Source organism: Cimex lectularius, unplaced genomic scaffold (assembly GCF_000648675.2).
Source record: "Cimex lectularius strain Harlan isolate CLEC.00 unplaced genomic scaffold, Clec_2.1 scaffold89, whole genome shotgun sequence".
NCBI classification, from domain to species: Eukaryota; Metazoa; Arthropoda; class Insecta; order Hemiptera; family Cimicidae; genus Cimex; species Cimex lectularius.
In genome coordinates, this window is record NW_019392722.1 from 1,492,210 (window position 1) to 1,507,392 (window position 15,183).

The 15,183-nt window shown below is 33.3% G+C and overlaps 2 protein-coding genes across 6 annotated transcripts in view; one reads left to right on the forward strand and one right to left on the reverse strand.

The window, feature by feature from the left end:
* LOC106674102 (Niemann-Pick C1 protein) overlaps positions 1 to 5,932 on the forward strand; it is a 47,755-nt gene extending 41,823 nt beyond the window's left edge. For 3 of the 5 annotated variants that reach the window (XM_014406608.2, XM_014406609.2, XM_014406613.2), the window contains one exon: positions 46 to 811. In XM_014406608.2, coding sequence (XP_014262094.1) covers positions 46 to 224 — 179 coding nt within the window. In that variant the 3' untranslated portion in view covers positions 225 to 811. Of the gene's footprint in view, positions 1 to 45; positions 812 to 5,601 lie in introns of those variants that run through there. The other 2 variants (XM_014406611.2, XM_014406610.2) reach the window with 2 other exon arrangements.
* A 3,792-nt stretch (positions 5,933 to 9,724) lies between these two features.
* On the reverse strand, positions 9,725 to 10,532 carry LOC106674313. Its single transcript, XM_014406956.2, has one exon. It carries the CDS (start codon positions 10,395 to 10,397, stop codon positions 9,825 to 9,827), a length of 573 nt encoding a protein of 190 aa, XP_014262442.1. The 5' UTR covers positions 10,398 to 10,532; the 3' UTR covers positions 9,725 to 9,824.
* Between the last annotated feature and the right edge of the window lie 4,651 nt (positions 10,533 to 15,183).

The following is a 15,183-nucleotide window of genomic DNA, read 5'->3' on the forward strand; positions in this document are numbered from 1 at the left end:
ATAATTAAATTCAAAGAAAATGTTTGATCACCTTGCTCTCAACAGGCGGAGGAATAAATCGTGAAAAAATGTTGCGACACGTGAAGGTGGCTCATTTGAAAGAAATGGATGAGCCCACAGAAACAGCGCTAAGCAGAGTAAGCCATATTCAAGATCAACCCTCTGGAATTGCTAGTGGAACTGATGGAACTCAAATTTCTGTGGTCAAAGCATGGCCGATGTGATTAAGCTTGCATGTTATAAGCCTAACCTCCAAGTTATTTGCAAAATAGAATTTAAGTTAAAATATAATATTTTTAAATTTGTCTACATTTAGAACAAAATTGTAGCTTAATTTTAGCGAATTATTTATATGCATTGAATGTGTTTGTGTATATTGTATATACATATAAACAGACACTTATATGTATGTTAACAGTAGAAATTATATCAAGCATGATTGTATTTATGAAAATTTATTGGTTACTGTTGGCTGTATTTTTACATTTTAGTTCCTATTTTATTTAAATATTTTTATATCAATTATTTTTGTTATTAGTTTGTTTGGTCCAAAGTTTAAAAAAAAGTTTAGTTTTTAAATGGTTTATATGTATATATATGTCAATATTATGTCATGCATTGAACTGAAATTAATAATTGAAAAAAAAAAAAAAAATGGCATTCTACTTATTTAATGGTTTATTAAGTTTTTGAGGCCGTCCATGCTTGTATTGATTATTTTTTGGAAACATTTATTTATAAATTGCATATGTATGAGCATAGTGACAACTTCCATACATCTGCATGGATTCCATGATTGCTTTCTTAAAAAGAAGAAGAAAAAAAGTGCCTTACTAAAAATAAAAAGTAAGTAAATGTAGCATCGCATTTTGTAAACCAGTTCAAGTCTGATTTTATGTTTGAAAATTATACACATTTACATTATTAAACCATTATATTCATTACTTTAAAAGGAAAAATAAAAACAATAATTAATAAATAATTCTATGTATATCTTCTCCCTTCATTTCCAAGCAAAAAAACAAAACATAAAATGGAATTACTAGTTGTTTTTTTTAATTGAATTTGCATGCATTTTTCAATTTTTAATATGCATGATTAATACATTTATGACAATAAATTCATATTTATATATTCATTTATTTATTTATAAAATGTTCCGGCCAGTCTTATTGTAATTGAAATGGTAATGAATATAATCTGCAGGGTCAGAAATGCTTTGTGTACGTTTTATTATCAAAAATGAATTTTTTCTATTGTGAATTTTTGCATGTTTGAATTCATGGCTGCTGGATTAGAATCCAAGATACAATTCTTTTTTTCTTTCAAAAATACAAACACCACAATGGTTCATATAACCTCGTAGTTGAAATGCCCTCTTACGCAGTTATGAAATTAATTTAATTTCCTTTGAAATTTTTTAGGCATGTTACAAGCTGAGAAAATTAGTCAAAAACCCGTTAAAAATAAACAGACCTTTTTTGACCCTGTCTATTCATGATCTCTATTTCGTTTACTGTAAGATGACAGTCTTGCCTCACCGTTTAGGACCACCTTGTGTAATGTTTATCACAAAAATTAATATAATGTATTCGTTTGATTTGAATTAACTTATTTTTCTCTATAACTTTTATTGTAAATGTATTTTGAGCCATGCTACACATCTTCCTCAATTCTTTTAAAAAGTTCTCAATTTGCCTAACGCCTGGAGGTATAGACTATATACGAAATATATGAATGTAGTAATCACAGTGTGGCTCGAAATGTATTTACAATACAAGGAGGAGAAAATTACTTAAAATCAAACCCCACATAATTAATAGTGCAGCGCCAACGAGCACAAATAAGCATTAACTAGGATCGACAAAGGACAAGATAACAGTGCAGTCTCGGTAATCGAAATTTGGGCTAATACGATTTTTTCTCTCCCCCTTCTCTACTAATAGTTGTTCATAATTCCTACCTGTAGTACATAATTTAATTTTATATAAAACTCAAGGATTATTTGAGAGAGAAAAAAATGCCGAACAAAATAAATTCTCTAAACTTTGTATAGTCTAAGTTGGTCTTGATCTTTTGTACGACTCCCTCTCATTCACTCACACACTTAAGCTCTCTTTCTCACTTGCTCATTCGCTTAGATCTCTCATTTTCACTCACTTAGTCTCTCTTTCACTCGCTCATTCTCTTAGATCTCTCTTTCTCTCATTTTCACTCACTTAGTCTCTTTGTTTCTCACTAGCTCATTCACTTAGATCTCTCATTCACTTAGATCTCTCTTTCTCTCATTTTCACTCACTTAGTCTCTTTGTTTCTCACTTGCTCATTCACTTAGATCTCTCTTTCTCACTCGCTCATTCNCTCTCTCTCTCTCTCACTCTCTCTCTCACACACACACACACAATTACTGAATGGTTTGGAGTACCGAAGGGAGATTGTATAGTGTAATTTGATCTTTACAGATCATCTTGGTCTGCCTATCCTTGCTGGGATGTCAAAACTTGTTTAGGATTTTCTCCATATTCAGTATGTCTATGCGTTTCTATTAATTCGAGACTCTTTTATAAGATAGTTGGTTGGGGGAGAGGCAAGAGGAAGAAGAAAGAGAAAAAAAACACTGTCCACAAAGGCGCTGGCAAAAAGTAAAAGAAAACGCCAACACCCAATAGTTAGTCGGGCGTTAAGTCCTCTGTATGACCGGAATTATTTTGTTAACTTTACATAACATTTTTGCATATATTTCAACTGATCTGAAATAACGAGTGCAAGCCTTCAGTTCTCATTATCATGTTTGGCTGTAATTAGTTATAATGGGAAGTATGTTAATTGAAATCGATTATCCAAAAATATTGGGTTGTCCGGAAAATAATGCAGGATTTTGGTATTAAACAAAAAAAAAGAAACTAGTTACTTTAAAGCAATGTTCTTTAATCAAAATAATTTCCCATACTCTCAATACATTTCTCCCAACGTGTTGGTAACTTATTAATTCCGTCTGAGTAGAATTCAGAATTTTTAGAATTGATAAAGTCAATAAATGCATTTTCCAGTTCCGTTTGATTTTTGAATATTATGTGTTGTAAGTAGTGGTCCAGGTGTCTAAAAAAATGGTAGTCAGTAGGCGAGAGGTCCGGAGAGTAGGGTGGGTGAGGCAAAGTTTCATAGCCAAGCTCCAATAATTTTTGTGACGTTACACGTGACACATGTGGTCGAGCGTTGTCATGCAACAAAATGGGCCCTTTCCGATTGACCAAAGAGGGCTTCATTACTGCCAATTTCTGATGCATGGTATTAATTTGGTTACAGTATGATTCAGCATTGATGGTTTCGCCAGGATTTAAGAAGCTGTAGTGTATTAAACCAAATGAAGCCCACCATACCGTAACCATTACCTTTTTTTGATGAGTTGGGGGCTTTGGAAAATGTATTGGAGCTTCTCCTTTGTCGAGCCACTGTCCAGAACGTCTAGTGTTATCGTAGAGAATCCACTTTTCGTCACATGTAACAATTCTGGCCAGAAATGGGTCATTTTTGTTTCGACAAAGAAGTGATGCACAAACATCAAAGCGCTGATTTTTTTGGCGATCGTTTAATGAGTGTGGAACCCAATTTTCGAGTTTTTTCACTTTTCCAATCGCCTTGAGGTGGTCAGCGACGGTCGTTTTACTGACTTTGAGTTGCTCTGCAAGTTCTCGAACAGTTGTTTTGGGGTTTTCTTCCACCACTGATCGCAGAACATCATCATTAAGAGAGGAAGGCCTTCCACGACCTTCTTCATCTTCAAGGCTGAAATCTCCCTCCCGAAATTTTTTAAACCACCTTTGCACAGTGCACTCATTAACACAACCCTCGCCCCAGACTTGGTTAATGTTTCTAGCCGTTTGGGCTCCGCTTCGGCCGAGTTTAAACTCGTAAAAGAAAATCGTACGAAATTCTCGCTTTGACATTATAAGGATGACTGAATTATTTCCAAGTAGCGGAATGCTACAGAGGTAAACAAACAATATCATTTGGAAGAGGATTAATAAGTGTTGACATTCATACAAATGAGTAATCCTGTAAACGTAAACAGAATATTTTATATAGATTTTTTTTAATGAAAACTTAAAATCCTGCATTATTTTCCGGACAACCCGATATCTGATTTAGACTAAACTGTTCATTCTGAGAATATGGTACAACAAAAATAAACCCGGATTATTGAAAATGAAGGTTGTTGTGTCTTACTCTCAGAACAGATAGGAATAGTTTTTTGGATAAGTGCCACAATTTTAAGCCATATTGAGAACTTGTAAAATACAGAAAGTGCTTAAATATTCTAGTACGCATGGTACCTTGCAAAATATTGTCAAGCTATTCCTATCAAGTAAGATAATCATCAAACCTAACGGACTAATTACCTTACATTTGTGAAGTTTTAAGTAATTTTCGGGTAGTAAACAAACGATATCTATTTAAATGTTATAGAATACTCATACACTAAGTCTCATTTCTTGGCAGCTTTTTAATTATTTACAGTACCAATTACCACATAATAATTATGTAAAAGCCAAAATCATTAAACTTGTTTCATGCAGATAAATCCCAAAATATATAATTTTTTTTTCAAGCTAATATAATAAATTATAGGTGCTTAATAAGCAAAAGTTTAAAAAACTTTTATCAGTAAACAAAAGAACTTTTTATACAAAACCAACAAACTTGAAAGAATTTGATCAAATTATATTAATAATTATGTATAGTGCTCTCTCAGTAATCTGAAGTATTGCTACAAGGCAGAATTTGATTTAAAAAATTAAAAACTTTATTATTATTAATTATTACATATTATGACCAATTAATTAGTCTAAGCTATCTTTCATGACTCTCCCTCTCACTCTCATTCATTCACTCACTCATTCTCTTGCTCATTCATTCACAAACAGTCTCTCTCTCTCTCTCTCTCTCTCTCTCTCTCTCTCTCTCTCTCTCTCTCTCTTTCTTATTCTTTTTCTTACTCACCCTTTTCATATGTGAAGAAAGATGAGGGATTACTGAACCAAAAGAAACTCATGAAAATTCATGTAGTCTAAGCAGGTCTTGATCTTTCATATGACCTCTCCCAACTCACATTTACTATCTCTGTCTCTCTTTTCTTTTTATCTTCTCTTACTCTTTTCACAGTTTTTAGTAGTAGAGGGATTTACTGAATAAAATAAATTCCCCAAAATTTGTGTAGTTCAAGCTGGTTCATTCATCTGGTCTCTCTCTATTTCTCTTTCTCTCTCCTCCGTAATAATGTTTCATTTGCATTCTTTAAAATTCTCACTTCTTGATTTTTTTTTCCAGTTCAGGTTACTGGAATGTCCAGAGTGTGGAAGTTGGATTTAGGGAGAGCACTGTAATATCAAATGATATCACTGCAATGTGATGTTCTTTTTCTAAAATATTTTTATAATGTATTTTAATATTGCCTGAGCTAAAATTCATTTTTTAGAAAGAAAAACGTAATAATTTAAAAAAAAATATTTTAAAACAATTTCATCTCCATCCTGTAAACATACAAACCTATTAAAACAACTATATTATATTCTTCAAAAATGTATAACTTAATTATTCTAGGCGTGATGAGGAAAAAAGGGGACTTGGTGCCTGAAAACTGGAGTAATACAACACAAAATTATAGAGAAGATCAAGTCGAAGAGATTGAATCTTTATGTCAAAACATCCCCGATTCGTACCAATCAATTGGCTGATTCTACTTTAAAAATCATATCAGGTGTTGCACAATTTTTTATTATAGAGTATATTTAATTTTTTATTATATTTGTTATTCTTCTATATTGTTTTTTTTATAATGGATTTATCTGAGAATAAATAATATTAATTTATGTAATATTATTGTAAATATTTTAATTGTACCTTATTTTGAACATTTTGTTTGATACGTTAATCTGTAAACTTTATTCCTTTCATTCCAATGGGAAAAAATTTCTAATTAAATAAGAAAGAAATTTTGTTTTGTTTAATGCTTATTTTAATTTTTTAATTTACCCAAAAAATACTGTACAACTGTGTAAATTTTATAATTATCAATAAAAACTTTTTAAGTTTCCACTTAAAGATTTAATATTTACCCATTTTAACTTCTTTATATTGTGAATAATTTAATGATTAATATGGTAAATTGATAAGATTTTCTATCAACGATTAAAAAAAATTAAATGAACACGATAATAAAATGTGAGATTTACTCTTGGGGTCGGCTAAGTGATAAACCTATAGTTTGGTCATTTCAGATTTTAGGACGTGTAACATTGGTTTTTGTTTGTTAGGTGTGTCCATTCAATGTATAATAACCCAGGACAAAGGCATGCAAAAAAATTCGTCAAAGGACCATAGTAAAAACTAATGGCAGAACTCTAACATTAGGACTGTAATAATTAGGATTTAGAACATTGCAGACTCCGAAATGGCAAAATACAGATATGCCAGGAAGGAGGAAAGAGCAGAACATGTCCTCTGTTGGTGCTCCTGGGAGAGGAAAAGCCAAAGCCAGAACGAACACACAGGAGTTTCTAACCCAGCTTTGGGATCTGGTAAAAATCCTTAAGCTTAAAGAGGAATTCTAGACAATGGAAATACCTTGATTTTCCTATTATACTCCCCGAAAAAAAATTGAACGATCCTACCAAGCATACTATATGAAAGCTTATTAATTTTTGGTAGTACAATCCAGTCATTTGGATTGCATTAGTGCCCTGTCAGGTATTGGTGAAAACAGCAAAAGTACTCTTATCTGCGTATCAGGGCAAAGGGCAGATTAGCCTTGAATCCTTTTGTGGCATACCAAAACGTACATCCAACAGAAAATATATATAAAAAAAAATAAGTCCTCTGTTCAAAGTATCCCAGGATACAGGCATGTGGAAAAATTTAATCAAAGGACAGTAAACTGAACCCTGCAGATTACGAAGGCATATACACAAGTATGTGCAATTGAAGAAAAAGCTTAACATGAAGGCTTATGTGGGCTAAGATTCTATATCTTGGAGAGGAAAAGCCAAGGATACAAGCAGTAGTCTGTAAAAAAGCTTTGGAATCTGGTAAAAAGCCTTAAAATTTAATGAGCTCCAGGCAACAATGGAGATACACAATAGACCAATACTTGTAGTGTGCAGGTCGTGATCAGTTCCTACTATAATATAATCTAGGTTTATGGATTAAAAAAGCATGCTTCCTCCTGAGCAGTTTGTATTCTGTACTTATCACTCAACACAGTATGCTTTTTGAGCATGTTTTGTCCACTTAAAAAATACTGGAACGGTTTTACTGGACACCAGTAAGGTCTGATTGTGCTTGGCATAATGGGATTGTTTACAAATTAATTTTTAATATTTTCCTCTTAGCTCTTATCTAATGGACTGTTTTGGAGTACAATGTAGGGGAGCAGTTTCTTAAGAATGTAAGATAAGAGCTGGGGTTCTTCAAGGTTCAGTGCTGGGACCAACATTGTTTCTTTTTATTCCACATTAAACACTCTATTTGCAGACGATGCTTGGTTTTTGAAACAAGTCTGTGCAATTGCCAGGAAAAAGAAAAAGCATAACATGTCCTCTGTTGGCATGAAGGCTTTTGTAAGCTGATTTCACTACTGGGAGAGGAAAAGCCCGGGCCTGAAGGTTACATGCAGTAGTCCTTAAAAAAGCTTTGGAATCTGGTAAAAAGCCTTAAACAAGTTAATCTTTTATCACTTTCTTCTTATGTAATGGACCATTACTTTATAATACAATGTGGGCGAGCCTTTTCTTAATAATTTAAGATAGCAGCTGGTATTCTTCAAGGTCCAGTGCTGAGACCAACATTGTTTCTTTTTATCTGTGTGATATGCAAAATTCCACATTATTGGCTCTAATTGCAGACAATGCTCACTTTTCTAAACAAGCCTGTGCAATTGCCAGGAAGAAGAAAAAGCGTAACATGTCCTCTTTTGGTGTGAAGGCTTGTGTATGCTGAGATTCCACTCCTGGGAGAGGAAAAGCCCGAGCCTGAAGGATACATGTGGTAGTCCTTAAAAAAGCTTTGGAATCTGGTAAAAAGCCTTAAACAAATTAATCTTTAATCGCATTCCTCTTAGCTCTTATCTAATGGACCATTGCTTTAGGGACCCCTGTGGGGGGTGCAATTTCTGGATAATTTAAGGTAGCAGTTGGTGTTCTTCAAGGTTCAGTGCTGGGACCAACATTGTTTCTTATTTGTGTGATATACAAAATTCAACATTATAGGCTCTATTTGCAGACAATGCTCACTTTTCTAAACAAGCCTGTGCAATTCCCAGAAAGAAGAAAAAACGTAAGAAGTCCTATATTGGTGTGAGGGCTTATGTAGGCCGATTCCACTCCTGGAAGAGGAAAAGCCTGGGCCTGAAGATACATGTGGTAGTCCTTAAAAAAGCTTTGCTATCTGGTAAAAAGCCTTAAATAAATTAATTATTTAGAAATCGTGAGATGTGACGATCACACCAGACCGCATCTCACGATTTCTGAATAATTATCGATTAACAGTCACTAATCACCACAAATAAATTAATTTTTAATCGCATTCCTCTTAGCTCTTATATAATGCCGTTGCTTCAGAGACCCCTATGGGGGAGCAATTTCTGGATAATTTAAGATAGCAACTGGTGCTCTTCAAGTTAGCTCTTATCTAATGGACTGTTGTTTTGGAGTACAATGTGGGGGAGCAGTTGCTGAAGAATGTAAGATAGGAGGTGGGGTTCTTCAAGGTTCAGTGCTGGGACCAACGTTGTTTCTTTTTATTCCACATTATAGGATCTATTTGCAGACTATGCCCGCTTTATGAAACAAGCCTGGGCAATTCCCATGAAAAAGAAAAAGCGTAACATCCTCTGTTGGCATGAAGGCATTTGTAAGCTGATTCCACTCCTGGGAGAGGAAAAGCCCGGGCCTGAAGGATACATGTGGTAGTCCTTAAAAAAGCTTTGGAATCTGGTAAAAAGCCTTAAACAAATTAATCTTTAATCGCATTCCTCTTAGCTCTTATATAATGCCGTTGCTTCAGAGACCCCTATGGGGGAGCAATTCCTGGATAATTTAAGATAGCAACTGGTGTTCTTTGAAGTTAGCTCTTATATAATGGATGTTGTTTTGGAGTACAATGTGGGGGAGCAGTTGCTGAAGAATGTAAGATAGGAGGTGGGGTTCTTCAAGGTTCAGTGCTGGGACCAACATTGTTTCTTTTTATTCCACATTATAGGATCTATTTGCAGACTATGCCCGCTTTTTGAAACAAGCCTGGGCAATTCCCAGGAAAAAGAAAAAGCGTAACATCCTCTGTTGGCATGAAGGCTTATGCATGCTGAGATACCACTCCTGGGAGAGGAAAAGCCAAAGATAAACGCGGTAATCCTTAAAAAAAAGCTTTTTTATCTGTTAAAAAGCCTTAAGCTTAATGAAAAGCTCTAGATAACAATGGAGATGCACAATAGATTAATACATTTCGGGGCTCCTACTTCAACCTGATCTGTCAGGTATTTCTACTTCTCGCCATCTTCAGTCATGGTCACCGGTGAATTTTAAACGAGAGACCAAAACGACGAGGATAAACTGATGAAAAAAAGATTGGACGCTATTAAATTACAGTTTATAAAGTCCTTTAAATCCACTTTAAACAGTTTGTGTATTTAATCTTGAGCATGAAATCTGTTCAACAGACAAAACAGTACAAACGTGACAATGCTTTATTTGAATAACATTAAATAAATACAATAAACAAATTGAAAACCACGACTAAACATTTTATTAAAACTCAACGTTCACTAACGCTCAGTTGGCTCGATTCGCCTTGGTGTGTAAAACGCAAGAATTAAATTCACCGACTTCCTTGGAGCATAAAAGAGGCTGTTGTTTATGTTTCTGAAGGCAGGAGAGTACAAGCTGAGTCCTCTCGTTGCAATCTTGTTGGGGCACTTTTTCAGAAACCTTCGGCAAATATTTCTCCATCTGTTGACTGATTTTTAAATATTCATGTTCTAAAATTTTGTTCGTATTTTCATAAGATTCTTTCTGTTTGGCCAGTTTCTCTTCCCAATAGGCGTTGTTTTTCTTGATTTCATCGTCTAGGGCTTGTTGGATCTCTTTTGTCGTGACGTACGGAAGGCCTTTGTATTTGATCTCCTCGCCGGCGTGGACGAAGTCGTTAACGGCGAAATTCCTCGTCCGTGATTTTTGAGGATGCGGTTCGGCAATTTTTGGCGTTTTCTCTTCTTCCGCCTCCGGCTCCGGCTCCGACTTCGCTTTCGAATTGCTCAGACGTTCGATCACGCCGTACGAGACGGAAATCAAGGGCGGCTCATCGTTTTCGACGGACACCACTCTCCTACTCTGTTGGCCTCCCATCCTACGGCATAAACCTATTACGATGTCCTATTTCGCCTCCTAACTTCACGATCACCAGTTTAATGTAACGATTAACAGGTCACAAATGAAAATTTACGTAACCGTAGAGGAAGGTTGACTAGAAGAAGGTAATAATCGTCGTGTAGAAATATCGACAATACGAACGAATTATTTTGTATCGATACTTTCCAAATTGGGTCATTGTACATTTCCCTCCTTAATTCGAACGTCTGTAGGTCAAACGTTCCATTAATCCGAATTGGAAATAAATTCAAGTAGTGAAAATTTTAAGGAAAAAGTTAAGTGTGGTGTTTAGTGACCGTTAGCCATTGATTATTTAGAGATCATGAGATGCGTGGTGTGACGTAGGTTTTAGAAAAACATTTTCTTTATCGTGCCAAAGTTTCAATCTTTATTGAGATCATATTCAGAGCCTGGTATTTATAAACATTGTTTAAATTTTACAAATACATGTAGGATGTGGAAAAAAAATGAATTTATACGATGCAAAAAAAATTTTTTTTTTTATATTCAATCAAAGTATTTGTACTCACTCAAAGTGTTTCTTTTCTGCGTAATTGTGTCATTCTTGTGTCAATAATGTTTAGATTTCATGCAATTATAAGTAGAAACAAAAAAACTCGAAATCAACGAAAAACCTCAAACTTTATGTACTTTTTAATTTTTTTTTTATGCGGTTTTGATTTGCTTTTTAGAGGCCAAAGTTATGCTATTAAGTGCAGTTATTTTTATTATTGTCATTTTTGCAATTTTTGAAGAAATCATTCGATCATCGGATCCTCGCTTTTACACTTTTTAATCATTAGCCGCAATGTCATTTATATAATTTTGAAATATATAACTAAACCATCGTTAAGAAATACCTAATTAGGCTAAATTAAAGGAAACACAGTTTGACACACCGATTATTTTGTTAATTTTGAGCAATAATTCTATTATTTGTAAAAAAAAACTTTTACGATGTTTGGTTTGGTTTTTGTTTTCTATTAGAGAAGGATCAGTAATTTTCAAAAGAAAGCCGTTAGAGATAAATCAGGGGAATCGTGAAACCTTAGAGGATGTGGGGGCTCGTTAAAAGAAGCTGTAAAAATAATGGCATTAAAACTACCGATGTGTAAAAAAATGAATTACACAATGCTAGAAATTTTAAATTCAATCAAAGTATTTGTACTCACTCAAAGTGTTTGTTTTCTGTGTAGATGTGTCATTCTTGTGTGTTGTGTTGAACCCTGAAGATGATCTCAATAGAGATTGAAACTTTGGCACGATAAAGAAAATATTTTTCTAAAACCTACGTCACATCAGATCGCATCTCACGATCACCAAATAAGAAAAAGTTAAACTTTTTTGAGGAGAGAGTGAGTGAGAGATAGCGAGAGGGCGAGAAAGAGAGAGAGGAAGTGAATGATTCAATGAGAGAGAGAGAGAAAGAGAGANGAGAGAGAGAGAGAGAGAGAGAGAGAGAGAGAGAGAGAGAGAGAGAGTGAGTGAGAAAGAGACGAATTTATAGCTAATAAATTACACGGCGCTGAGTTGCAATAGTTTTGCAATAACGACAGGTCATGAAGGTTTAGCATAATCGTACAGCCGTGAAATGGATCGAGGAGAGAGAGAATTTATGAATGAGTGAAAAGTGAGTGAGTGAGTTTAAAAGAGATAATTGTGAGGAAGAGTGAGAGAGAGAGAGAGAGAGAGAGAGAGAGAGAGAGAGAGAGAGAGAGAGAGAGACAGACAGACAGAGAGTGAGAAGTACGAATTTGTAGCTAATAAATTACACGGCGCTAAGATCATCAGTTTTGCAACAACGACAAGTCATGAAGGTTTAGCATAATCATACAGCCGTGAAAGTGGTCGAAAGCAGTGGGAGAGAGTGAATGAGAAAGATTGATTGATTGATAGTTTCAGTTAACCACGGAAAGTTAGGTCTGTTGAACCTTTCTTTCACTTAAAATTAGTTATAAAGTTTACATTTATTAAGATTTAGACTTAGTTGGTCTTTACTATGTATATTACAATTATAATTTATAATGAAGAGAGAAAAATTAAGTTTTTTGTTTTGTGTTTTACTAACAACTTGACAATATAATTTTATATTTTTTTATATTTTTGTTGTGATTTCATAATTTTGTAGGACATATGTACCAATAAAACAAAAAAAAAAGTTAAATAAAAATGAACAAACAAATTGAACTTTGGTAGGTGTTTGGGATAGTTATGTATGTTAGTTGGAATATGTTATGTACATCACTTTGAATTTATACAATTTGGTTACATTTTTTTTTAAATTTCTAAAAGCAGCTCATTATATAACAATTTACTTTTCATGGTAAACGCATTTTGGAAGGATTTTATTCTATGTCTTGGTTTAATATTATTGTCAGAAGAAGGCCTTATATTTTTATTATGGAAACTATTAGAAAATATATTTGATTAGCTGCAAATTGTGATTATTTATCATTATTGTTTTTTTTGTTATTAAAGTTGCACGCACTAATTTTTAAAAATATTTAGAACTAAATTTATAATATAATCTGTCATCAACTTAAGATTAAGTATGAATCTTACACAAGTGTTTAATAAATTTTGTAAATATTATTATAATTTGCATTGGACATAATTTGTAAAAAGTACATTAAATAAAGTTTTATTAATGTTTTATATATGTAATTTTAGGTTGATAGTTTTATATTTTAACAAGTTATTTATAATATAAATTTTTGAATATGCTTTTTTTCTAATGACATCAATTTGTTTCTGCCAATCCAAATTTGATTAAAAATAAACACCAAGACTTTTTACATGTTTTTTTTTTAATGTTTAGTTTTATAGAATTATTTTTATTTTTCGTGTTTTATTTATTTTAGTAGTAAGTTGAGCATTTCCTAATATTTTGCATGAACTCTTATTTGGATTAAATTTAATCAATGATTTTCTACTCCTTTCTGATATATGTTTTATTACTCATTTAAATTCTCTACAGACTCCTCTGTGTTTTGTAACTTGTTACTTTTATATATATTTAAATCATCAGCAAACATTAAACATTACATTTATTTAGAACATTTATTCGAGAGAGAGAGAGAGAGAGAGAGAGAGAGAGAGAGAGAGAGAGAGAGAGAGAGAGAAAGAATGAAAGAAAAAAGAAAAACCTGGAAATTTTCTGGACACTCACAACACGACACACAAGAATGACATATCTACACAGAAAACAAACACTTTGAGCCCTGAAGATGATCTCAATAAAGATCGAAACATTGGCATGATAAAGAAAATGTTTTTCTAAAACCAGACCGCATCTCACGATCTCTAAATAATCTTATTTTTTGAGTGTAGGTTCTCTTAAGGACACGATCCAAAAATACAAAAATATAAAACAGCATTTGAATGATAGAACAATAATTCAAAATGGAATGACTAAACATAGTCAAACCAGTGAAAGCCAAAACTGGGGGATGCACCCCTTTTTGCCATTTTCCACTTACAAAAAGTTGACAACTTGTCAAAAAACGGGATTTACAAACTTAATTGTAGGAAGTGCAATATTAAATATATAGGACAAATCGGCAAAGAAATTTAAACTTAACGAACACCTGCCTAAATCGAACAAATTTTCTGAATTTAAGGACCGTCTAAATGAGTAAAAATTGCAACATTTGCAGATGACACAGCGGTGATATCACTAGGACCGACTATATCACCCATTCAACCAAAATCCTTCAAAATGCATGTAATAAGATAAAAGAATGGACAAAAATATGGAAAATCAAGCTAAATCAGCATAAATCGGTTCATCTAATATTTACAAACAAAAAAGTGGACCATGTTTTGTTGCACACAATCGATGGAACTGCTATACCATACTGCGATACAGATAAATATCTGGTAATGACCTTAGATGCCAAGCTGAGATGGAAAGAACACGCGAAAAAAAAGGCCAGAAATAGGTTTAAGGTATAGACAACTATACTGGTTGATAGGACGTGGATCCAACCTTGCTATACAAAATTAAATATTATATAAACAAGTCATAAAGCCTATGTGGATATACGGTATTCAACTATGGGGTTGTATCAAACACAGCAATATCAAAATCATTCAAACACTACAAAATAAAATCTTACGTAACATGGTCAATGCACCTTGGTACATAAGGAATAAGGACTTACATAGGGATCTTAGGATCCCTGAAGTCACGGCGGAAATACAAAGATTTGCTGCCGAACACCAGGCTTGCCTCAGCCAGTACGAGAATGTGGAAGCGACCAAACTCTTACATAACCAAAACATGGTCAGAAGATTAAAAAGAACAAAGCCATATGAACTTGTGTAATTAAAAATTAATAGTGAATAATGAAATGTAAATCTTATTGTACCAATGGGTTTATAAGAATGTAAACATTTATTTATTCTATAATATTATTGTAAAATTAATGGTTGGTCTAATAAGACCAGTTTTAATAAATAAATTTAATTAATAAAAAAAGACCGTCTAAATGAAACAAAACACAATTTAAATTTAAATTTGAATAAAACAGTGTTAAATAGTCTCAACAAAGGGAAGGAATTAGGTTGATTTGAGAAATTTGAAATTAAAAAATGTAAAATTAAACGTAGATAGATGCATAAATATTATTATAAATATAGATGCATAGAATAGATTTTGATTTACCTCCTATTTTAAATATGTACATGAATAACATTTAGCTTTAATCATTGTGGCCACCTTCGCCCCCGACAAAGGTTTAAGTGTGCAAGGGTTTTGAAA

Coding starts and splice junctions, on each gene's coding strand:
- LOC106674313 (XM_014406956.2), bottom strand. CDS start 10,397: ATGGGAGGCCAACAGAGTAGGAGAGTGGTGTCCGTCGAAAACGATGAG.